The sequence below is a fragment of the Salminus brasiliensis genome, chromosome 19, assembly GCF_030463535.1.
Source record: "Salminus brasiliensis chromosome 19, fSalBra1.hap2, whole genome shotgun sequence".
Classification (NCBI taxonomy): domain Eukaryota; kingdom Metazoa; phylum Chordata; class Actinopteri; order Characiformes; family Bryconidae; genus Salminus; species Salminus brasiliensis.
The window spans coordinates 1,489,756-1,516,685 of record NC_132896.1 but is presented as its reverse complement, the minus strand read 5'-3'; the positions used below and the strand labels follow the sequence as shown (position 1 = coordinate 1,516,685).

The following is a 26,930-nucleotide window of genomic DNA, read 5'->3' as shown; positions in this document are numbered from 1 at the left end:
GTCTGTCCTTTCGTCTATCTGTCATTTTATTGCTCTGTCATTCCATTTGTCTTTTTCTGTCTGTCATTTTGTCTATCTTCCCATCTATCTGCCATCCCATTTATCACCCCGTTCTGTCCGTCATTCCGTCTGTCGCTCCACCTGTCATTCTGTCTGTTTGGTGTTCCGTCAGTCAGTAGTTCCATCTGTCTGTCCTTTCGTCTACCTGTCATTCAATTTTTGGCTTTCTATTAGTCATTCCGTCTGACGTTTTATCTGTTTCGCCTGTTTGTCGTTCGGCTTGTCTTTGGTTCTGTCTGTCTGCCTGTCTGTCTGGATGAAGAGTAAAGCTGTGGGTGAATTAGAGGAGTTTATGAAGAGCACATATTCAGCAGGTCCTCAGCAGTAGAACACCTGATTGAGTCTCTGTATCTCACAGTTCCACAAGTGTGAAACTGCAGCCCAACATAAAACCCTCACAAGGTCACAACACAGATCCATCAGCACGGGTTTAGTGGGAGGAGACGGGCTTTTGGAGCATGTGAATGAGAGAATGGTGAAAAACTCTCCCGCTGCTACAACCCACACACACACACACACCAACAATCACACACACCATTCCTCTGCCATCTGGGAGAATTACACACTTTAATGATTTAATGATTCCAGACTGAATAGCTGGGAAGTATGTCGTGTGCCCACAAAAACTGCTCCAACTGGCACCATAACGACCACGACGAAACAGCAGATATTCATTATTAGTTAATCAACACTGCACTTTCCAAACCCTCCAACCCGTCGCTAACGTCGGAGATGCCAACTGGTGATGCTAACTGGATCTATTTGCGTATAGGAGGAAAATATCGCCATTAGAACTTAGTATAGATCTATTTGGTCTCCATTATGCCTTGCAGTATATTTATGTCCAAATTAAGTTTAAGTTGCACCCATTGCTGACAAAGATGTGCAAATGCATACACACAGCTTGTCTAGTCCCTGTAGAGAAGAAGTACTGCCAATAGAATAGGACTCTCTGGAGCAGATCAACATCATGACCCTATTGGCACCATGCTGCCTAATGCCAGGCGTTGGCTAGAGGTGAGCTGTGGAGCAGTGGAAGAGCTGTGTTCTCTGGAATTATGGTGGTGGAGCTCCATCCAGTACTTATAAGATGATTTGGGGAGTTGGGGATGAGGTAGGGTGGTGATCATCTAATATCACTAATACTCTTGTAACTAAATGCAATCAAATCCTCACAGCAATCCTCCTCCTAAATTTAGTGGAAAGTCTTCTTCTCTGGACAGTAGAGACAGTTACACCAACAATAGCAGGATTAACTCTCTTTAATACCCTTGATTTCAAAAGAAACAGTGAATGAGCAGGTGTCCAAATACTTTTGTCCATGTAGTGTATAGAAATTGTTCCCTCACGTGTCGACAAAACAGCTCTGTCCCATCGAGGCATCAAGCCTTGGGCAACCATGACCTTGTTGCCGATTTACCAGTGGTTCTTCCTTGGAGCACTTTTGGTAGATACTGACCACTGCATACCGGGAGGAATACCCCACAAGACCTGCTTCCTGATGTTCTGGAGATGTTCTGATGATCCAGTCGTCTATCTAGAACATCACAGGTGGGTTCTGGTCAAAGTGTCTCAGATTCTTACACTTGTCCATTTTTCCTGCTTCATCACCTTCATCACCTTCATCACCTTCAAGAACTGACCGTTCACTCACTGTCTGATATGTAGATCCACCCCTCGACAGACAGGAGACACTGGACCCAGATCATCAGTGTGATTCACTTCACGTTTCAGTGGTTTTAATGTTATGGTTGATTGGTGTATGTAACCATGATCAGCCCCCCAGGAGGAGCAGTACAGGGGGTCTTTAAGATGCTTTATACATTATCTTTTGGAAATCTTTCTCAAGGCAGGCCCCAGAGTGTTCATTGACCGATGGGTAACGGGGGAGGTGGGGGGGGTCTGGTGTGTATGAGTGTGTATGAGTATGTATCCTCCAACCCCTGCTGTTCATCCCGGCAGCGCTGTGACAGACACACACTCGAGCAGGATGAATAAATAAATAAATAAGTGTCTCCAGGCCGCAGTGGCCTGGGCATCTGTGACTGCCTCAATTTGAATTAGCAACAAATCCCATTTCAGGCACCAGCAGCTCGGTGTCAGGGCCGCTGAGCTGAGAGCCGACTGCGGAGCTGGATGACAGTCGCTCTGACGAGAGCAGTGGGAGAGAGGAGAAAGGACTGGGGAGAGCGAGGGAGGGGTTTACAGGACGTTGTGTCGCACCCGAATATAATACACTGCTCCATTCATCTGAGCCACAGACATACGGCACAGCTAAGGGATCTACACACACTCTCTCACACACACTCTTACACACAGACTCACACCCACACACACACACTCTCTCACACACACACTTTCCCACACAGACTCTCTCACACACACACTCTCTCTTTCTTTAAATAACTGTCAATACTCTGTTTGTCTTTTGTCTGTATCTCTATCTATATATCTATATATTTATCTGCCTATTTAGCTATACATATATCTATCTGTCTGTCTGTATATGTTTCTTTCTGTCTGTCTATCTATCTATCTCTCTGTCTTTCTGTCTGTCTGTCTGTCTGTCTGTTCATCTGTCTATCTATTTGGCTATTTATCAGTCTATATATCTGTCTTTCTGTCTGTCTGTCTATCTGGCTATCTATCTGTCTGTCTATCTATCGGGCTATCTATCTGTCTGTCTGTCAATTTTTTTGTCAATCTATCGGGCTATATATCGGTCTATATATCTGTCTGTCTGTCTATCTATCTATCTATCTGTCTGTCAAATTTTTTGTCTATCTATCTGGCTATACATATATCTGTCTGTCTGTCTATCTGTCTGTCTGTCTGTTCACCTGCCTATCTATCTGTCTATCTATCAGGCTTTATATCTGTCTTTCTGTCTGTCTGTCTATCTATCAGGCTTTATATCTGTCTGTCTGTCTGTCTATCTATCTATCTATCTATCTATCCGTTACCTATCCGTGTTTATCTATTAATAGCTATTTGACTTTCGTTCTTGTTGGATGCACTATGTGTTTTTTTTTTGCCTGACTGTGATCCTCCATGGGTAGAATGTATCTGTTAACTGCATCTGTCTATCTACATACGTCTGTAGATCTTGCTCTATCTCAGAAGCCTGACTCCTCTGGTGACGTGGTCTGTCAGCAGCAGGTGGATTTATTTGTAAACACAAGCTAAATTTATCGCTAGCATCTGAGCTTCAGCTTTTAAAGAAATCCACTGCAATAATCAAGGTCAAAGGTCACATTCTAGCTTTTCACTGCTGTACGTGTGTGTGTGTGTGTGTGTGTGTGTACACTCAGTCCAGAATTCAGATCCGAGTCTCAATGGGTATTACAGAACCTAATTTAGAACCACAAGTAATCAGCTGACACCTTCAGTCCAACCATACATTCAGACTGAGGGTCCTAATCCATAACAGATAAAACAGCCCTTATATCTTGGCATATTTGCCCTCCCTGGCCACTTTATCAGAAACCTCTATCTTGTAGCTCAGTTTCAGTTTCAGACAGTAGTTCACCTAGTGATGTACTATTTCCATTAGCCATCCTCTAGTCCTTCATCAGTGGTTAGTTTCTAACCACAGAGCGGATCTAGTCCAAATAATTCTGAGCATTCTCGACCTAGCGGTGACATTGACGTGTATATTAACACCAGCAGCACTGATAAACCAAGCAGGAGCAGATGGAGCTACAGTCTGTAACTGTACACTTAGTGGAGCTGTACCATATGCAAAGCTTACTAAGTGTTTCTACTAAAGTGGCCAGTGAGTGTAAGCACAAGGTCTTAGGTGTTTCTAATAAAGTGGCCAGTGAGTGAAAGCACAAGGTCTTAGGGGTTTCTACTAAAGTGGCCAGTGAGTGAAAGCACAAGGATAGAAATGCTTCAAAACGACTTAAGTAATTTACTGAATATTAGGAAAGCTTTTACTGCTCATGTAAAGTTGATGTTTTTATCATATTATATTATATATTATAGATATCATATTTTTGTATAACAGTAATGAGTTACTTCAGGGTTCTATGGCTTTTAACTATAGTAAGTTTCAAAGTTTAACAATCATGCATAATGTAGTAAATTGTATTAATTGCATAAATTATGTGTCAAAGTAAATAATTTATAACACAAGATTGTTTATGATATTAGATGAAATATACTGTTGCTATCACAAAAATAATTCTTCATTTTTGCTGTTTTTGTAAAAAAAAAAGTTAATAAGATATATATTGTATTTATTTATTTATTTTTTTCACATAGAGTCCAAATGTCATGATGAATGGGCTAAAATATTGAGGTTTCTATTACCTGGTTGAAAACCAGTGAATCACAATTTAACCAGTTTTTAACCAGTATATATATATATATATATATATATATATATATATATATATATATATATATATATATATATATATATATATATACAGTACATAACACTTCTTTATATACTCAAACTAAACTTTGCAGCTTTATTTTTGTGTTGTTTTTTTAACATCAATCTGAAACCCTCAGCTTCCTTTTGCATCTTATCAAAATGGAGTAATTTTAGTAATTAGACAAACAGAATTGCTCCACAATGACCTAAATAATATTATTATATGACAATTATAGACATTTCTAGCCTCTCCTTTAATGGTGGTTTTGCAGAACCGAGGTGTTCAGTAAAGTTTATCATCACAGGTTTTATTTGGAGGTTTTTGTGTATCGTTGGGCTTCGCTGTGATCTGCCTTTAAGGCCTGGTGAGATTCCTGTACTGTCCTTTATGATGAATGATAGGATTCCACTACAGCTGCAGAGTGTTAGTCAGTTGTCATGGGTTACACTGGTCACACACACCAAACCCACCTCCGACCTGTGAGTGTTGCTTCAAACAGCGGGTTCACGTACACACACTTTCTTTCCCACACACACAGAACGCGCCTACCTGCAGTGTGTCCAGGAGCACCTCGAGTCCACTGGAGCTCGGAGCTGTCATACTGGCCCTCGATCGAGCTGCTGGATAAGAGAGAGAGAGAGAGAGAGAGAGATAGAGCGAGAGAGGTGTTGAATGCAAGGCTGTAGAGTTACTGTAGTCCCCTCTTTCTCTCACAGACAGACGCTGATCTGACTGAGGCTCAGAGTGAGAGGCTTCAGTACAGTGCTACTGAAACTCAATCCCCCCGAACACACACACACACACACACACACAGACACACACACACACACAAACTCCGCACCCCCTGTGTCCCCTTTTGCGTCCACACAGGCCTCCTATTAAAAGGGTCTGACGAGACGGGGGATTAAACAAGAAGAGCAAAGGAATAGTATAGGGGTGTGTGTGTGTGTGTGTGTGTGTGTGTTTTAAGCATGTGTATATGTGTATTTATAGGTCCACGACCTCCAGATCCATCGTAAACTCCGCTCGCTCATCTGCACCCGAATACTTTACTGACCCTTCCTCTCCTGCCTGTTCTCCTCGATTCGGCTGATCTGGATCCATACAGCAAACCTATAGGAAACACCTAGAATACTATAGAAGCTGCTTAGCAACAGCATAGCAACCACTTGGCCAGGCAACTGCATAGCAACCACCTGGCTGCACTGCAAGAATTTGGAAATGCATAGCAATCAGTGTTAGGCAACTCCATAGCAACCACCCGTGCCTCTATTATAAATGCTGAGCCAGTACTGCCAATACAATAGGACTCTCTGGAACAGATAAACATCAACCCATTGGCACCATGCTGTCTAATAATGCCAGGCGTGGGCTAGAGGGGGTATAAAGCCCCCCAGCATTGAGCTGTGGAGCAGTGGAAGAGCTGTGCTCTCTGGAATGATGGTGGTGGAGCTCCATCCAGTACTTTTGGGATGAGTTGGGGATTATGAGGTAGGATGGTGATGACCATCATCCAACATCCTGACCTCAGTAATACTCTTGCTCTCGCTGAATGCAATCAAATCCTCATAGCAATGCTCCTCCTCCAAAATCTAGTAGAAAGTCTTCTTCTCTGGACAGTAGAGACAGTTACTCCAACAAAAGCAGGATCAACTCTTTTTAATGGCCTTGATTTCAGAATAAGTAATGAATGAAAAGATGTCCCAATACTTTTGTCCATATAGTGTATACTGCAATGAGGTTTAGTGGCTAAACAGATTTATATAAATAAATGATTCATGCCCCCCTCACAGTACCACCACAGGCTGCAGGTTGAAAAACAGTGATATAAGATATAGGCCACACACACACACACACACACACACACACACACACACACACACACACATATATATGCATACACACCTCGGCTCATTTTTCTGCCCTCATTAAAACCTCATTGAGGGTGAGTTTCATCTGATCTGAATATGACAGCGCCATAATGGGCCTCAGAGCAGCAAAGTATCAGAGCAGCTCACAGACACACCCTACACACTCTCTCTCTCTCTCTCTCTCTCTCACACACACATTCTCTCTCTCTCACACACACACAACACACACTGTCTCTCTCTCTCCATTGCTATTTTTACCTGCAGGATTAATGCAGGGATGGAGAGGAGACGACAGCTTGGAGTTTGGATCTCAGGTGATGACAGATTGGGGTTTGATGATGAGCTCTGGACCATATACAGGTGAATGGACCCAGAGAACCAGGTTCCATTATCTCACTGGACCCAACAGAGCCGGTACCCAAGGACCCAAACAAACAAGTATCCGCTTGCTTAAATCTGCCACTAGAGGGTGATGTGTGCACTTTTCCATAACGCCAGTGAAAGCGCTTTTCCACAAGGGACCAGGTGGTAGAACCTGCCGGTTCTAAGCAGTTCTCTAGGTCTATATCAGAATCAGAATCAGAATCAGAATCGGACTTTATTGGTCAAGTATGCTTACACATACAAGGAATTTGTTTTTGGTCACAGTAGCTCACAGTGCACGATAACTGACATTACAGAAGTAACAAACACACCCAACCTTCACACAAACACACACACACACACACACACACAGTGACATACACGCACAGACACACCTGTAAACTTAACATGTGCAGAGTTGTATATTTAAAGTAAAGTGTTAAGTGCAGCAGTAAAGAACAGTGCAGACTGGATTAAATAGATATAAATATGGAGAACAGAGGAGTCACTATATAACATACTGTGTTCAGCGTTCAGAGTAATATAGGGGTGGGAATCACTTAAGGGCCTTAAAATACAAAATAATTATAATTATAATCTATATATATATATATATATAGAGAGAGAGAGAGAGAGAGAGAGAGAGAGAAATGTACGCAATAACATTGTATCTTCAAAATGTCAGCTTTACAGGAGAAGTCAATGTAATGTAGTGCACAACCTCCCCCCCCCCAACCTACATAGATTATGTCAAAAAGTGACAAACAGCAAAAATGGAGATCACATGGTTGTCATGTGACAATGATATAATGATAATGATATGATTATAATAATAATCATATAGAAAACAATGTTATTACATAATGTACAATAATATCTGTCTTCTATATGGTATAAATGACTCCATCATAAAGTGCCTGATGAAGTGCACACACCTTTCTTTTCATAATGTACATTCAATCATCATAATACATTTTAATACATCATAATACTTCATAATACATCATAATCCTTCATAATAATTACAGTCTGATTGAGATATTGTGATGCTCTAAGATGAGATGTTTGCACACGTTGTAAAGATGCGTCAGTCTACATTCGGTGGAACTATTTTGGGACCCCATGTCAAAATGCTGAGAATAAGTCTATCAGCCCTGACACAGCCCAGAGATTAGCACTCCTCCAAGCTGTGAGACATGGACACTGCTGCCACTGGAACTGACTCATTTCCATCAAGCAGAGCAAATAAACACCAAACCAGCCTTTAAATAAATCTCTCCCTGACTCTGTCCTCATTCCCCCTCACGCTGTACTTCCACTAACTGCTGCTGCGAATGAATACAAGCACCAGCAGCCCAGTTTTAGGATGATGGGTGTTCAATTGGTCTGAAAGTGACAGAAGTATTGCTCGAATTAAAAGCAAATAAGGCTGGGAAAGCGCTGGATCAACACCATTAACACATCATACTCAGTAAATTAGGCCCAGAGCATGTTGGAATGGTATTCATGTATTTTTGCAAGAACTGACAGACTGAGAAATGGAAGACCAGCCACAGCTATTAGAGCCATTAATGCTAATTGGGAATATTACTGATTGTTTTTTAGTTTTCTTCTCATTACTGGATAATCAGTTCAGCTAATTTGTCCAGTTTGTAATGCTTAATTGGTTTTGGTTTTGTCATTTTATTAAATTAAATTGTGATAGTGAGCAAATATGACTTTTCTTTTGATCTCAGGTAATTTCCACCAGCTAGTTTGTCTAGTCTTTTAATTTTATTGTATTTTTACTTAGTTAAAATTGTAGAAATGTGTGAAAATGTCAACTGTGCCCAACTTTTTGCTCAATTTAGCTCTTTCTCAACAATTATACCGCAAGGCAGAGTGAGTAAATACACTTCTGGACCAGATAGAGTGGATGACGGATGTAAACTTGGTCATAAAATGACTATGCTAATATGTCAAATCACACCAATATGGCTTAAAAAGTGACATATCAGCACTATAAGCACAAGATACTCAACATATTAAGCCTAGATGACGTCTGAAAGCCATGGCATAGAGTAAAACAACACTGAGGCCTCATGAATAAACTGACAGGCTGAGAACATTGGAACATAGGCCCGAGCTATTAGACTTATTAACTCTAATTGTGAATATTATTGATGGTTATTCAGTTTTCCTCTCACTGCTGGAGGTTTCTTCGGCTAGTTCGCCCAGATCTCAGTGTTTTATTGTATTCACGCTTAGCTGAAATTGTAAGAATTGGTGTAAATGTCAGTAGCTGGCTCCTCTGTTCAGGATGACGGATGCTAACTTGGTCATGAAGTGACATGCAATATAAATGAAACAAACAGGATTGGAAAAGTGACCCATCAACACTATCAACCCATCAAAACATGATACTCAACAAATTAGGCCTAGATTAAATGTGGTTGGTGTGGCGAAGGGTGTTACATCACCACTTTAACAGTGGGAGACTAGGGTTCAATTCACAGACTGGGCAAGCACATCCATGAAGCCCTTGGGACTTGTCTAAGAGCTTCAGCCAAAATGCCATTAATGTAAATATTTGGATCTTTTGACTCATAACTACAACTATAAGAAGAAATATTACAAAATTTAGTTTGTTCTGAAATTTAATTTAAAATATGAAACAGTTTTTTTCTGTATTTCTGAAAAACAATATAATATTATGATTATATTATTTTATATGTTTAAAATATGGTTTATCGAGTCAACCTAACATAGCATAATCCATGTGGCAACAATCAGTTAACTGATTGTAATAATTTTATTTAATGATCTAAAATAATTAAAATATATTTAAAATAAAAAATAATTAAAATAATCAAAATAAAAAATAATTGTGCAGTAATACAACATTACAATGCTATATTATGTACGCTAGAATGTGATTATTATATTTTATTAGGTACACTATATTGCCAAGTGGTTTAATGTAATTGCTTTTAAACAGAGAATCATAAGAGCTAATAAATAAATAACTAATTTGTTAAGATATTATCATGCCTACATTTAAATTAATTAATACAATTAATTAATTAATCTGATGAAAAGCAATTGTGAACATAAATTAATTTAATATAACTGATTTAGAACTGAGATTCATGATAGTTAATAGAAAATAACGTTCAGGTTATTGTTGTATTATGTTACAGCAGTGAGTTTTTTAAGGCAGGTTATTTACTTTCTAAAATTATACAAAATACAAAAATTTGTATTATTAAAAAAAGGAATGTAGGCATGGATAATATACTACCATGCTAAATCCACCGTCCTTCCACACTTCACTGGAACCAATCTCACAGTAAACACAAACACAGTAAATACCAAACAACTCTTCAACTATAAATATCCGGCGGATGGCGAGGCCTTCGCCTGCATGCTGTAATTAGCTCCTTCCATGTATGAATACAAGCTGTTCTGGAGCTGCTTGTTTAATGAGGGTTAAGGTAACAGTGTGTAGCCTGATAGCAGTGTGTGAGAACATTGACCTGGACCAACAGGGAACAGTTAAACTGATCCAGAACAGACAAAGCTGGCCGACAAATCTGCTGGACCTGCCATGGAATCCCTGTTTGCGTGTGAGCCGGGATCAGGCTGCACTGATGAAGCGTTATTTGATTTGAGGCTTATCTCTAGAGATGGGACGGTTACCAGATTTATTCATATAGCAATGCACAGAACCTAGCGCGTGCATGATTACTACATCATCGACATAAATCCCCCCCAGCATCATCAGTGTATCATCGTTCTTAATTACTCTCATAAAACATTACACTAACACTAGGCGACTAACATGAGTGGGTGTGTATATATATATAGGTCTACTAGTCTACTAAACTACACAGCTAAGTTTAAAATGATAGGACAAAGTTAAACAGAACTAGAACCAATAATCCAATACCACTGTACCAACACAGGCTGACCATATTTTATTTAAAAAATTATTTTCAAAAATTTTAAATTAAAATTGTATTCAAGTCATTTTTGGAGCATTTTTATTGGTCCAATTTTTATTAAATACAGATTTAAAGCATGTAAAAAGTCCAAAATGCCTTTTGAGAAATGCAGATTCAAGGTTTCTTTTGACTCAACACCAATAAAATGATACTGATAGCCATCAAATTGTAATGGATGAACACAAAAACAAAGTTAAATACACTTCACACTACATTTCACTTGGTTAAGATCATAATTGATTAACAACAAAGAATTTATTAGCACAAATTAAGAGTTTTAGAACAGTTAAAGTAATACAGTGTTCCACAGGGCTCTACTTTAGGCCCCTTATTGTTCTTAATAAGTGTAAATAAATAAATAAATAAATAATAAATATAAATATATATTTTTGTTAAAGTGTCAGTGAAAGTAAATATCCTTAAAATTATGATAGTGGATGTTTTGTGCAATTAGGAACAGGAAACTGTATAATCCAGCCATAAATTTCAAAACTGTTTTGGACACTGATGAAATGGTAAAAAATTTCCAGGCAAATTCACCCCTGCGTATCTTGATTCAGCTTTCATACCTCATCCTTACATTTACATTTACATTTATGGCATTTAGCAGACACTCTTATCCAGAGCGACTTACAAGGTTACTGGTATTACAGCGGTGGGCCAATGTAGTGTTAGGAGTCTTGCCCAAGGACTCCTATTGGTGTAGTGCAGCATAGTCACCCACACCGGGAATTGAACCCCAGTCTCCCACATGCTGTGGTAGCTCACTGGCCAATAGTGGTGTTATCTGTTGCGCCACACCAACCACCATCCTTAGGACAAAGTGCCGGTGGAAGCAGGGGTTAATTGCAGAACCAGCCAGGGTTTCTCAGTATAAGTCAGGGTGAATGAGGCGTAAAGCCAATAGAAGGTAATTGCTTCTAACAAGAGTCTTCCATCAATATTCAGGATCACTGTCAGGGTGGAAGGCGCTAAAGGTCATGCGCCTGAAGGTTCTAACGTGTTTAATTATCGACACTCGGTAAAATGCAGTAACTGTCCAAGCCTGGCTCCTCCAACACAGGTCAATTCTGCTCTAAATGATGATGTGGGTGCACACTTTCCAATCAGACACTTCAATCACTGTTTTCACATTTTATAGTCCACTATTTTGAATTCTTAAGAAGAGTCAGGTCTTTTTGGTCAGAGGAACCATCATTAGCAACCAACTGGAATGAACAGTCTCATCAGGATGAGTCTTCTGGAGATTCTGTGCATGGTTTCCCCATTGCAACTGCTTTTGGCATTCATGTTCCTCTAAGGAATGAATGGTGGGCAAGGTTTATGCACCTTGTTAAAGCATCTTGAAGCTTTCTCACTAGAAACATCCTTAAAACCATCTAGCAACCACCTGAGATACCACAGCAACCATCATCAACCAACAACCAAGGCAACCACTGCTTGAAACAGTGCTTGTTTGCATTATTAACCCCTGTGGGTCCCCGGACCCCACTTTGAGAACCATAGCCGTAAAAACCTCCATCAGCACAGTTCTCTGACTGACAGCTAGAGGGCAGTAAATCTAAATATGACACTTAAACTGCTTTAACTTATATATGTTCATCCTGTATGTGTTCCACCACGTTCCACCATGTTCTACATCCACTATCCTGTATGTGTTCCACCACGTTCCACCATGTTCTACATCCACTATCCTGTATGTGTTCCACCACGTTCCACCATGTTCTACATCCACTATCCTGTATGTGTTCCACCATGTTCCACCATGTTCTACATCTACCATCCTGTATGTGTTCCACAATTTTCCACCATGTTCTACATCTACCATCCTGTATGTGTTCCACAATTTTCCACCATGTTCTACATCTACCATCCTGTATGTGTTCCACCATGTTCCACCATGTTCTACATCTACCATCCTGTATGTGTTCCACCATGTTCCACCATGTTCTACATCTACCATCCTGTATGTGTTCCACCATGTTCTACATCTACCATCCTGTAAGTGTTCCAACATGTTCTATATCTACCATCCTGTATGTGTTCCACCATGTTCCACCATGTTCTATATCTACCATCCTGTATGTGTTCCACCATGTTCCACCATGTTCTATATCTACCATCCTGTATGTGTTCCACCATGGTCTACATCCACAAACATACTTGTTTTCCACCATATTTTTGTCCACCATCATGTGTCTTACACCATGTTCTACATCTACCATCCAGTATGTTCCACCATGGTCCACCATGTTCTACATTTACCATCCTGTAAGTGTTCCACCATGTTCTACTATGTTCTACATTTACCATCCTGTATGTGTTCCACCATGTTCCACCATGTTCTACGTCTACTATTCTGCATGTTCCTTATCTCAGTGTCTGTTAAATATCTGCTTCAGAAGGTTGAGTTGAGTCATTTCAGAGGAAGGAGCTCTGGAGTTCGAGGCAGACAGACTGTCATTAACACATGCTCTTAAAAGATGCTGACACTGTAACAGCAGTCTACCAGCCTGCCTCGGCCTTTAGTTTGGCACTGGAACGGTGCCAGAATGCACACCCTCTGACTCTGAGTTAAGTCAACAACACTTGTGCTTTAATGTAATAAGTGAGAGGCCTCTTCTCATGTCCTGTCCACATTACTCGCCAGTTCCCCGGAGAACCGAGCTCTCTTTAGGAAGCTGTATGAACTTTGGTCTCCATTAGCTCTGCCTGCTGAAAGGACACTAAAATTATTATGAACGTAATTTAATAACATCACAAATATCCATTCAATTAATAAGTAGAGCTGGCTCACTCTGCTATCTAAACATACACTATAAGGACAAAAGTATTGGGACACCTGCCCTTTCATTGTTTCTTTCCTGCTTTTGTTTGGGTAACTGTCTCTGCTGTCCAGTGGAGAAGACTTTTTGCTGATGTTGGAGGAGGAGCATTGCTGTGAGGATTTGAATGCATAATCACCACCCCACCTCATCCCCAACTCCCCATCTTATCCATCATTCCAGAGAACACAGTTCCTCCACTGCTCCACAGCTCAATGCTGGGGGTCTTTATAATACCCCTGTAGCCCACGCCTGGCATTAGGCAGCATGGTGCCAATAGGTCCAGGGAGTCCTATTCTATTGGCAGTAATTCTCTACAGGGACTAGACAAGCTGTGTGTGTGCATTTGCACATCTGTGTCAGCAATGGGTGCAACTTAAAGCAGCTAGATCTGTTCATTTAAAGGGGTGTCCACAAACCTTTGGACATGTAGTGTTTATATACTCTTAAACAAAATGTTCTTGACTCTTGTGGGAAAGTTCATTCGGCTGGTGCACCCAGTCCCAGTGCCACTCTGGAAACATGAAGGTTATGTGGATTAGTGTGAAAGTTCAGAGCGTTAGCGTGTAGCAGAGCCAGGGCAAGGTTTAGGTTCTTGCGGCCTCCCCACTGGGCTGGAAAGGGCATGGTGAAGATCATCGGAGCAGCAGGTGATGACTAAGGGTGGTGCAATGAGCTCTCCAGCCACATTCAGCAAATATCTATCTCAGTGTGTGTTTATTTGTTTGTTTGGAGAACTCTGTGGGGACCCGATAACCCCAAAGACCCCAAAATGCTGTGTGAACATCTGGCTGCTCAACCTAAGGAAAAAAAGGACATCACAAGGTCAAAGCTAATGTTTGGATTACTGAGACCAGAACCATGTGGGACACCGCAGCATGTGCAAAAAAGTTATTGAATATAATATCTAATATATCTAAAGATTAATAACTGATTAATAAACCCAGAGTTAAGTGTGTTAAGTCTTAAAATGGACAGGCTGAGGCTCTATTCTGATTGGATTAGGGTTTTTTCATGTGTGTGGGCTGTATTTCTTGTGTCATACCATAATCATAACAGATGTTGTTGTGGTTACTGTGATGCACTAGCAATGGCCACGACCCTTTTCCCATCTGACTGGAAAGTGAGGCACGCCCGGACAGGACTATGATGTCTACAATTGTGGACTTGTGGACTTATTATAGTACGGTACAGTATTACAGCAGCATTTTACACTACTATGACTCTGGGTAGCGCAGTTCTGGAGAGCGATGTCCTACATGTATAATATGTATACAATTTATATATATATATATATCTCAAAAGCTCCCTAGACATAAAATTAGACACCTTACACGTATGGCTGGTAGTAACTTCAAGCTCCTGCAGATGGCGCTGCACAAGGATGCTGTGGCTGTAAATACTAGTTTTTAGACTTTTTTCATTTAACATACACACACACACACCCCACACACACATACACACACACAGCACATGTGAAACACCACACCCTCTCACTCCAATACACAGTGTGAGTGTGAATGCACATGTGCACTCCTTGGTCCCTCCCCCTCACAGTGTTATATATATATACACACACACACTTGAGAGGCGTCCAGTCCCTAAATGCGGCGGCCGTGTCAGGTGTCAATCACAGAGCAGAGTTACAGCAGATCTGAACCTGATCTGATTGATCAGTGTTGTTCACCTCTGTTTACCAGCCAGGGTCTGAAGTACCGCTGCACTGTAACTGAATCCGCCTGCTTAATATAGTCCTGCGCCCAGACGCCCTACTACTGGCCATAACATTAAAACCACTGATATTCCATTCTCAGCCTCCACGTCCAGAGAAGACACAGAGCCAAGGGCCATGAGTCTCAAATCATTAATCACAGTTCAGCCAGCTCAGCTTAGCCAGCAGGACAGCGGTGTGTGTGTGTGTGTGTGTGTGTGTGTGTGTGAGAGAGAGAGAGAGAGAGAGCATATAATGCTTGCTAATTGTCCACTGTGAAGGTGTTTTTTTGGAGTTAGCATTTTCTAAGAGAAAACAGTGTAAATGTTCTAGATAAATGTACTAGATAAAAAATACATAAATGCACAACATAAAAGCACAATGTAAACGCTCTAGATAAATTCAGGTGACAGTCACCCTAAGTGTTTATATATTTATTTATTATATATGTAACTGTACTGGATAACTTCGCTACATAAATGTGATATGTAAGTGTACTTGGAAAGTGCACTACATAATTGTACTAGATACATGCACTAGGTAAATGTACCAAATAAATGCTCTAGAGAACTTCACTAGGTAAATGTGGCATGTAAATGCATTAGATAATAAAACAAGTGCACTACATACATGTTCTAGACAAATGCCCTAAATTAATGCACTACATCAATTAACTACATTATATGTCCAAATGTTTGTGGACACCCCTTCTAATAAACGTATTCAGCTACTTTCAGTTGCACCCATTACTGACACAGATGTGCAAATGGACACACACAGCTTGGCTAGTCCCTGTAGAGAAGAAGAACTGCCAATAGAATAGGACTCTCTGGAGCAGATCAACATCATGAAGCTATTGGCTTCATGCTGCCTAATAAAGCCAGGCGTGGAGTAGAGGGGTATTATAAAGCCCCCCAGCATTGAGGAGCTGTGGAGCAGTCGAAGAACTGTGTTCTCTGGAATGATGGTGGGGCTCCAGAATTAACACTCATTAACACTCTTGCTGCTGCATGCAGTCAAATCCCTACAGCAATGCTCCTCCAAAATCTAGTGGGAAGTCTTTTCTTTTAATGAGCAGGTGTCCCAATACTTTTGTCCATTTGCCTACAAATCTAAATAAATATAATAAGAATCTAATTCACATCACAACTGTACTGTTGACCTCAGCACACACACACAGGCCGACTGAGTGGACGAGAGAGGAGGCTCAGACTCCTGCGCTTCATATGAAAGCGGCGTTGAGCTGAACAGCGTGCTAAACTTACACGATCATCTCCTTAACAGCGAGAGCCAAATGACTCCCCCAGATCACCTGGATAATCACCCATTCTTTTCCAATTAGGCCTCACATTCAGCAGCAGAGGTGAGGCCATTGTGCTGTGATTTCTAAAGCTTGATTATGAGGTCTTTCTGATAATACGAGGGTCTGATATGAAATGATAAACTGTAATTTCAGCTTAACTCCCCCGTCATTAAGAGATGATAAGGTGGATAACAGCTCGCTCTTCTGTGAATGACGCTTTTCTCCGCTCACATAACGAAGCATAATCATTCATCCATCAGCTGCTATTACACGCCATTAAGAAAGGGATTCAAGAGGAGATCAGGCCGCAAGGCTTCCGACTGTCAGACCCTATTTCCTCTCATTTTTTTTATGAATTCGAGAGGAGCTTCAATTCAAAGAGTCCATATCTCCCACTATTTACATTTCAACTGTGCTCCCCTTCTGACATACAGATGTGACCATTTACCAACTTTTCTTAATCCCTTAGAATTAAACAGGCCCTTAAATATTCAATAATGTGACATTCACTGTATGGACAAAAGTATTGGGACACACTTTCTACTAGATTTTGGAGGAACATTGCTGTGAGGACTTGACAGCATGCAAAAGCAAGAGCATTAGTGAGGTCAGGATGTTGGATGATGATCACCACCTCAACTCATCCCCAATTCTGCAACTCTGGATGGAGCTCCACCACCCTCATTCCAGAGAACACAGTTCTTCCACTGCTCCACAGCTCCTCAATGCTGGGGGGCTTTATACCCCTCTACTAGCCCACGCCTGGCATTACACCAATAGGCTAATGGTGCCCATTTGCCTGCTCCAAATAGTCCTATTCTATTGGCAGGGTTTTTCTACAGAGACTGCATGTGTGTGTGCATTTGCACATCTTTGTCAGCATTGGGTGCAACATGGGTGGTTCATAGTTAATAGGTTCATCTCCTCCAGAGAGTCCTAATCTATTGGCTACAAACCACTTTTGGTTCTCCAACAGGTGGTTCTTCATAGAAATATTTCTGGTGGTATCTTTAATGGTGCTAGATAGAACCGCATATATAACTATTGTCATCACAGTGTTCTTCTTCAAAGGAAGGAACTAGGAACCCTAAGGAAGAACAGTAGAGCTTTATAGAACCACGACAACTCAAAGAACCATTTGGAAGCTTCTGGCATTAGGCAGCATGGATCCAATAGGTTCATGATGTTGATCTGCTCCAAAGAGTCCTATTCTATTGGCAGTACTTCTCTACAGGGACTAGACAAACTGTGCGTGTGCATTTGCACATCTGTGTCAGCAATGGGTGCTTAAACTTAAAGCAGCTGCATGCATGCATTCATTAGAGGGGGTGTCCACAAACATTTGGACACATAGTGCATCTTGATCCCATAATTGCTGTAGTTAGTCTCAGTATCAGATTCCAGGCTCCTGATGGAAAACAGCCAAATGCCTCAGATGCCTCAGCACAGCACCGCGAGCGTCCCAACACAGCATCCAGCAAGACCTGCTACCCCTGCCATGACCCTCTCAGCATTTCATAAAAAAAAACACAGTAAAACGAGCCGTCCCGAGCCGGGGAGAGTTACGGGGTGTAAGGTTAGACCTTCAGCTCGGAGGTCGGCGGGTTGCTGAAGAGGCCCCACCGCTCTGGATGAAACTTATATCTCACCAGCTTCCTCCATACATGCACCTTGACAGACAGATGGCAAGTCCTGTGTCATCTCCTTAAAAAATATGATCACGCTTCATTTCTGATGCCTCTGCTAATGCTACGCTAATGCTACACTAATGCTACGATTGTTAACAAAGTGCGAGGTTGATTATTATCGTTAGGATTATCAGCAGTGTTGAAACGCTACAGTAAACCTCAGTATAGTGAACTCCTCCAATGCTCCTTACCAAAACTGTATAGACAAAAGTATTGGGACACCTGCTCAGTCATTGTTACTTCTGAAATCAAGGGTATTAAAAAGAGTTCCTCCTGCTTTTGTTGGAGTAACTGTCTCTACTGTCCAGGAAATGCTTTCTACTAGATCCTTCACCATCAGTTCTTGCACTGCTCCACAGCTCAATGCTGGGGGGTTTTATACCCCCCTAGCACACGCTTGGCATTAGGCAGCATGGTGCCCATAGGTTTATGGCGCATGGGTTCATCTGCTCCAGAGAGTCCTATTCTATTGGCAGTACTTCTTTACAACGCTTTTGGTTATGTAGATCCCTGACAACTCAAAGAGCCCTCAAAGCTCCTTGGATGGTTCTATATTGTGGAGGGTTCCTCTACTCTAACAAGTCCAAGGCCTTTTTCTTAGAGTGTAAAGGCTAGATGGCTTACACCTACTCTAGAGGTAAGTTGGTCGGCCAATGGTGAATCACAGTGAGTCAAAAAACGGCATTTACGGCATTTAGCAGATGCTCTTCTCCAGAGCAACTTACAGAAGAGCTTCACTGTTCACTCAAGAAGAACCTCAGCTAGTTTAAATAGACTAAAATTCAAAGCTCCTCTAAGTTTAGACTCTACTAAACACAAGTCAATATGGAGACCATAGTACTCTTCTCTTCGCCTGAGTACTCTCAGAAGAGAAGGGTCTTCAGTCTGGGTTTGAAGACAGTGAGCGTTGGACTCTGCTGTTCGGACACCCAGGGGAAGCTCGTTCCACCACTTCGGTGCAGGACAGTAAAAAGTCTGGACGCTCGTCTTCCGTGGATCTTAAAGGATGGTGGGTCGAGCCGAGCCGAACTTGAAGCTGGAAGGACTCTTGGTGCAAATCGGCTTTTGACCATCGCCATCAAGTACGGAGGGGCTGACTGGTCCAGTCTTGTTTTTGTAGGCCAGAGTCAGGGGTTTTAAATCAGGAAGCCAGTGAAGAGAACAATACTATATAGAAGCCTTTCAATATATACACATATACATAAACAACGAGATCATCTGTGTTTAGGCTGAAGAGTCAGTGTGAAGCCTATTATGAGATTCCAGCAGCATTTAGGTTGAATGCGCTCCAGACTGCTCATCTCCCCGGATTAAAGGCTGAATTGTGGACTGAGAGGTGCAGCTGTGGTGTATATTCAGCTCTGGGGGGGGCGAGCTGGGACTTAACCTTGAACTTCAGGAGGAAATCAGAGACTAGCATGAGAAAAAGCTCCCAGCTAACAGGAGCTTTAGTCTAAAGCCGCCAGGCTAAATGTGTCCACTCAAAAAAGCAGCAGTGTAATCTCCCTCAGCAACAAGAAAAACAACTGAGGTGAAGCCTGGCAGGTAAATCCACCTCCACTGATTAGTTTCCCTCCTCAAAAACACATTATACACGACCAGTCTAAAGTTTGGACACACTGACTTTTTGACGTATGTTAGAAGAACAGTGAAGGTGTCAAAGGTGTCAGATCCTTAATGTCCTGTAAGCACCAGTGAGCCTTGGACACCTATGATCCTGTCTCCCATTGGGGCACTTTTGGTAGGTACAAGACCTGATGCCTGATGTTCTGGAGATGTTCTGATGACCCAGTCATTGTCTATCTAGAACATCACAGTCTGGTTCTTGTCAAAGTGTCTTAGATTCTTACGCTTGTCCACTTTTCCTGCTCCAAAACCAAAACCTCCAAAACTGACTGTTCACTTGATAACTGATATATTCATCCCTTGACTGGAGCCACTGGAGATATGGCTGATTGGTGGATCAATTTCATCATTTTTTACGGCATCCGTATACTTTCCTGACCCTCTCATGTCTGCTCTTCTTGATTCTGCTGAGCTGGATCTCATGGTCTCAGTAAATACACTGGCAGAGCTGACTTGCTGATGGATCCACATGAGTCTCAGATCAGCAGAATCTAGGAGAGGATGTTTTAGTAAAGTATTTGGACGCAGCCGGCCGTCAGCGGTTCCTCCAGTAGCCTGACCTAAACACTGCTTCGCTGAGCTTCACAGTAAAACCATTTTCTATACAATCTGACCCCAAACTGACCCCCATTCACACACTGTGTAAAACGACCCCTCGTTACCCACCAGTAGAGTACAAACTTGGGGGAGGAGCTTATTTTCTTGCTCCAGATCAAAATGTCTTTATGACCAGGTGTGTTCAAACTTTCACCTGAACTGGACGTACTTATTGTGTTTCTTATCTGAGGGACAGAGGATTATGAGCTGTCCATCAGCACACACACACACACACACACTGCAGGCCAGCAGGACAGAAGAATACCTTCAGCCCTGAATGATATGCTATTAATAAGAAACACTTTGTCCTGGGGTTGAGTTTCTGCAGCGCAGACGTTCGGCTGAGGCTGTTATGCCTCCTGGCTTTGGAGCTTAAGCTTCCTAAAGCTTCTCGTGGCTCCAGCAGACCATCCAGTAGAACATTTAAATGCCTGATGGGAAACAGCCGAAGCTAAAAAAAAAAACCCTGAGCAGAATCACATCCCACAGATCAATTACCTGTGTGATGGCTATGGGTTCAAATAGCTTTAGTAAATGATTCAGTGAATCATGAAATCTCTCATTTTACTATGATATGATTTAAGCTAATTGTGATTCTTTTGTAAATGAATCAGAAATCATGCAATCTCCATTTTTACCATGAATCAATTCAAGCTAATTGTGATTCTTTGGTAAATGATTCAGTGAATCATAAAATGTCAAGCTTTAAATCTGAAACCATTCAAGCTAATTGTGATTCTTTAGTAAATGATTTAATGAATCATTAAATCTCAAATTTTATATTGATTTGATTCAGGCTAATTGTGATTCTTTAGTAAATTATTCAGCAAATTATTAAATCTAAAATTTTACTATGATTCAATTAAATAAAATTTTGATTCCGTCTTATATAAATCAGTGAATTATGAAATTTTACCATGACACAATTTTAATCATGATTCTTTAGTAAATTAATTAGTAAATCATGAAATCTTCAAAACTGATCATCATAATAAATATAAATAAAATAAATAAAAATATCTATCATAATATAATATTATATATATATAACAGTGTGGTGGAGCAACTTTAATGATTATGATAAAGACTAGAGTTAGTGCAATATTATTAAATAATAAATAACCTGATAACTAATTATCCAATTCAATAACTGCTATAAAGTATGTTATATGTTTGTAAATTTACTGTATTATGGACTGGATCTGTGTTACTGACCATGTATCACATATATCACACTCTCACAGTCCGCTATAATAGAAATGTGTGTGTGTGTGTGTGTGTGTGTGTGTGTGTGTGTGTGTGCTGTATCATGAGGCTCCGTGATTAGTAACAAGTGTGTGAAATTTAAGAACCGTAACGAGGCCCCTGCAGCCAGTCGTCCAGCGTTTACATACCGAGACAGCAGCATGAAACTGAAGATGTATGAAAAAATGTTAATAATGGATCGTCCAGTGCTGCTCACCAGTACTCACACAGCCCCTGAGCAGCTCCTTCAGCACCAGGCACAACACCTCGCATCACAGCCAGCTTAGAGGAGCAGTTTGGTGAAAAATCCTGCCATCATGATTGATTACTGACCCCATATCCAATCAATCAGCCATGATATGTTTGGCATCTGACATGTGCTTCTTTAGTTTACAACAGGAAGTGCTAGGCTAATGTTGCTAACAGACACTGGACCTAGACTGTCACCAATTTTATCTCTGCAAACAAATCTGCAGTTATTTGCTTCAAAAAGCTTATAAATAAATGTACAAAAATCACTCATGTAAATCACCCTGGATGGACCTCATACACATTTAATCTAGAACCCGGAACTACATCCTCCTCCTCATAACGTCCCGCTCTGTAGAGCTGCTCCTCTCTTGGACCGGTGCTGAGGTTCCTCCAGCGTTCCTCGGCTCTGCGGTTCCGGTTCTGTTTGGGTTTATAGACTAAAGTCAGTCCCACCGTCTCCCAACATGTTTGTTAGCAATGTTAGCCTAGCATCTTCTGTTGTGAACTAAAGAAGGACTGCCCCTTTAAGGGGAGCCAGACCAGGTCCTATTTATCCGACTGTTCCACAAACATGAGTGCAAACACTAGAGGGCGCCACAGCGAGTCCTCCAGATAAAATAGACAATTTTCTAGGGATTTTAGGCAGTATTAGCATTTTCACTGCAGAGTGCTCATTGGTTGGCTAAAGTGACTGGAACGGAGTGTTGATTGGTTAGCTTACATTTCTTTAAGTGAGTGCTAATTAGTTGCAGAAATACTTCTACTGAGTGCTAATTAGTTGCAGAAATATTTCTACCGAGTGCTCATTTCTTGGCTAGCTTTGCTGGTAATTAATGTTGATTGGTTAGCTTGTATTTCGTCAGTCCTAATTAGTTGCGAAAATACTTATACTGAGTTCTGATTGGTTAAACAGAAATGAATCTACTGAGTTGTGATTGATTGACCAGAAACATCTCTATTGAGTTCTGATTGGTTGACCAGAAATATTTCTACCAAGTGCTCTGCTTGGCTAGCTTTGTAGGTAATTAGTGTTGATTGGTTAGCTTGTATTTCTTCAGTCCTAATCAGTTGTGGAAATATGTATACTGAGTTCTGATTGGTTGACCAGAAAACTTCTATTGAGTTCTGATTGGTTGACCAGAAACACCTCTACTGAGTTCTGATTGGTTGACCAGAAAACTTCTATTGAGTTCTGATTGGTTGACCAGAAACACCTCTACTGAGTTCTGATTGGTTGACCAGAAAACTTCTATTGAGTTCTGATTGGTTGACCAGAAAACTTCTATTGAGTTCTGATTGGTTGACCAGAAACACCTCTACCGAGTTATGATTGGTTGACCAGAAAACTTCTATTGAGTTCTGATCGGTTGACCAGAAAACTTCTATTGAGTTCTGATTGGTTGACCAGAAAACTTCTATTGAGTTCTGATTGGTTGACCATCAATATTTCTACTGAGTGCTTATTTCTTGGCTAGCTTTGCTGGTAATTAATGTTGATTGGTTAGCTTGTATTTTGTCAGTCCTAATTAGTCTGATTGGTTGACCAGAAATATTTATACCGAGTGCTAACTCTTTGATCTTTGACATCATCATGATTACATTAAATACACTCTTATAGCTGCACCACCGGGGTCTCCTTTCTCCATCGATCCCCATTCATTTTAGGCTTTCTCACAAGCGCCCTCTTGTGTCCACTCTCTCTCTGAAAAAGGTCTCAGTGGCATTTCTCCTCATGAAAACATCTCTGACCTCCTCCACAGCAGTCTAACTCTAATGATCACTGAGTGCATGAGATATAGTGGTGATGGAGTGGTGTGGAGATGGAGGCTGGAGATACAGCACAGTCTTATAATAGCAGGCTAACTTGATAGGGTAGTTGTGCAACGTCTTGGGAGTTCTCCTTTGGCCCGGATGAAAGGAGCAGCAGGTGGGGCCCTAAAACTTTCCGTCTGCTGTGTCAGGCTTTCCTTATCAGACAGAGTGTTTCCATCTTTACAGGGCGAACCACGGCACACATGCCATCACATAGTAGTGCCAATCAAATGTACAACATAACATCAGCCATAACATTAAAACCACCCTTGCGTTGCCAAAACAGCTCCGACTTGTCAAGGCATGGACTCGGCAAGACGTCTGAAGGTGTCCTGCGTTGGTATCTGGCACCAAGACTAACAAAAGTCCAGTTAGTTGTGTGGTGGGCGGGGCCTCTATGAGCATCTTTAAGCCTTGGTCGTCCAGTTCACCTGTTGTTCTTCCTTGCAACACTTTTGGCAGGTACTGACCACTGCATACCAGGACACCCCATAAGACCTGTTGACAGGTGCCATGTGTCTAATAGTTTGTGGACAGCCTTCTAATGAATGCATTTAGCTACTTTACGTTGCACCCATTGCTGACACAGATGTGCAAATGCACACATACACAGTCTAGTCCCTGTGGAGAAGTACTGCCAATAGAATAGGACTAGAGGGGTATAAAGCACCCCAGCATTGAGGAGCTGTGGAGCAGTGGAAGAACTGTGTTCTCTGGAATGATGGTGGTGGAGCTCCATCCAGTACTTTTGGATGGGATGAGTTGGTGAGTTGAGGATGATGATGAGGTGGGATGATCATCATCATCCAACATCCTGACCTCACTAACGCTCTTGTCGCTGAATCCAATCAAATCCTCACAGCAATGCCCCACATGTTTTCAAACAGCTGCTAATGCAATGCCACCGGAGCTCTAGCTCAAATACGCTAGCATACCTGACCCTTCTTTCTGGAATCTTCCCCATTGAGATAAGAGGCATGAGTCAGCCTGTCCACTAAGCAGAGGTAAACAAAGAGCCATGTGTGTGACCAGCAGTCACCAACACTGATAAAAACACATATCAGCATGGTGAGGCTCTAGAAGGTTCTGAATACAAACAGTAACCTCAGGCTCCGCCCATCAGATATGTGGGATGACTGGTATGGAAAAGAAATTTAATTACATGAGGTATCCACCAAATACTCTCTAAAAATTCTATATACACAGATCAGCCATAACATTAAAACTGGGTTCTTCGGCTCCTGTCTGTCAAAGGTTGATCTACATATCAGTCAGCGAGTGAACAGCCAGTTCTTGAAGATGATGAAGGTGACAAGCGTAAGAATCTGAGACACTTGTGATGTTCTAGATAGACGACTGGGTCATCAGAACATCTCCAGAACATCAGCAGGCTGGTCTTGTAGGGTGTTCCTCCCGGTATGCAGTGGTCAGTACCTACCAAAGGTGCTCCAAGGAAGGACAGCCAGTGAACCAGCGACTGGGTCAAGGGCACCCAAGACTCATTGATGCTATTGGAGGTCCCGCCCACCTCACAACCTGCAAACGTCTAAAAGTGTCCAGATACCACAGGATACCCTTCAGATGTTATGTGGAGTTCATGCATCGACGGGTCAGAGCAGTTTTGGAGCCATAAGGCGGGTCTCAAACAATATTAGGCAGGTGGTTTTAATGATATGGCCGATTTGTGCAGAACTGAGGGGTGTGTGGCGATAGTGGAACCATTTTTAAAAGACGCATCCGCAAAGTAAACCAATCAGACATGGACATGAATGGGTTACTTGGATAATTCAAACAGGAATTTGTGTCCCGAAACCTTTGCCAGGAGGTTCTGTGGATCTTCACCGTAAGAGCAGCTTCACGCTGACCCTCTGTGTCCTTTCTGTATGTGAGAGATACTCTAGCCAAGCGAGGGGTTTGATGAGCGCATTCAGAGCATTACAAGGATATGTAGGAAGCCAGGGCTTACTCACCCGTGCTGGAGCTAGCGCACTCCCTCAAAGTGCCTGTCCAAGTGAAGAGGCTTGGCTTGCTGTGGCTGTACATCTCAGGGCAGGACAGTAGAACGTAGGAGAACGTAGGAGAATGTAGGAGAACGTTCTAAACAGAAAGGAAAGCCTTGTCTGGTTCTCTCTCAGTCCCTCTCAGTTTCTCTCCTTCCCTTCGCGTCCAGCCCACCCTTTGGCTCGAGAATGCAGCAGGGGCACCTGGCTCTTTTTAAAAAGCCAGGCTGTGTGTAACCTGGCACCCTGGGTAGAAGCCCAAAGGTCGGGCAGTGACATGGACGGGTGACCCGCAGAGTCCGAGAGGGGGTTAATCACCCCAGAAAACCCCTGTCATCGGGGAGAGAGAGAGTATGGTGCAGTATGTCGCAGCGGTATGGAGTGTGTGTGTGTGTGTGTGTGTGTGGGTCTGGAATTCTGCTTTGGAGCTTTTCCAACGTCCTGAGTATCAGGCACTTGGTGCGTCCACCCTCGCGGGACAGTATGAATAGCATGGCATGGCAGGAATCCGCGGGCAAAAACAAATCCCAATGCAAAGCATGCCACACGTCCACTTTGATCTGGACCACACAAAAGAGAAGAATCTCAGAACCTCGCCTTCGTAATTAAGTCCTTTCACTCCGCAATTACACCTCCTCAGAGTGGTCCATCTGGAGCTGGACACTAAGTGTGAATGACGGAGGCAGACAGGTTTAAAGGCCCGTATCTCCAGTCCAAACATCCCATGGAAAAGAAGTCTAATTTGAATTGACCATTTACACAAGACAATACATTCAGCCTGCAGCAGTTTAGCCCCACCCATTCAGCCTGCAGCAGTTTAGCCCCACCCATTCAGTCTACAGAAGTTTAGCCCCACCCATTCAGCCTATAGCAGTTTAGCCCCACTGACTTAGTATACAACAGGCTAGCCCTGCCCATTCAGCCTACAGTAGTTTAGCTCCACCCACTCAATATACAACAGCTTAGTCCTGCCCATTCAGCCACCAACAGTTTAGCCCCACCTATTCAGTTCAAAGCTGTTTAGCCCCACCTATTCAGCCTACAGCAGTTTAGCCCCACCCATTCAGCCTACAGAAGTTTAGCCCCACCCATTCAGCCCACAGCAGTTTAGCTCCACCCATTCAGCCTACAGCAGTTTAGCTCCACCCATTCTGCCAACAGCAGTTCAGCCCTACTTATTCAGTTCAAAGCTGTTTAGCCCCACCCATT

General features: G+C 42.0%; 1 protein-coding gene across 1 annotated transcript in view; it reads right to left on the bottom strand.

Moving 5' to 3' along the window:
* Window positions 1–25,764, bottom strand: part of agbl1 (AGBL carboxypeptidase 1) — a 178,043-nt gene extending 152,279 nt beyond the window's left edge. The window contains exons 1-2 of the mRNA XM_072663557.1: window positions 25,692–25,764; window positions 4,995–5,065 (exon numbers count right to left, since the gene is read on the bottom strand). Coding sequence (XP_072519658.1) covers window positions 4,995–5,065; window positions 25,692–25,764 — 144 coding nt within the window. The remainder of the gene's footprint in view (window positions 1–4,994; window positions 5,066–25,691) is intronic.
* Window positions 25,765–26,930: the final 1,166 nt, after the last annotated feature.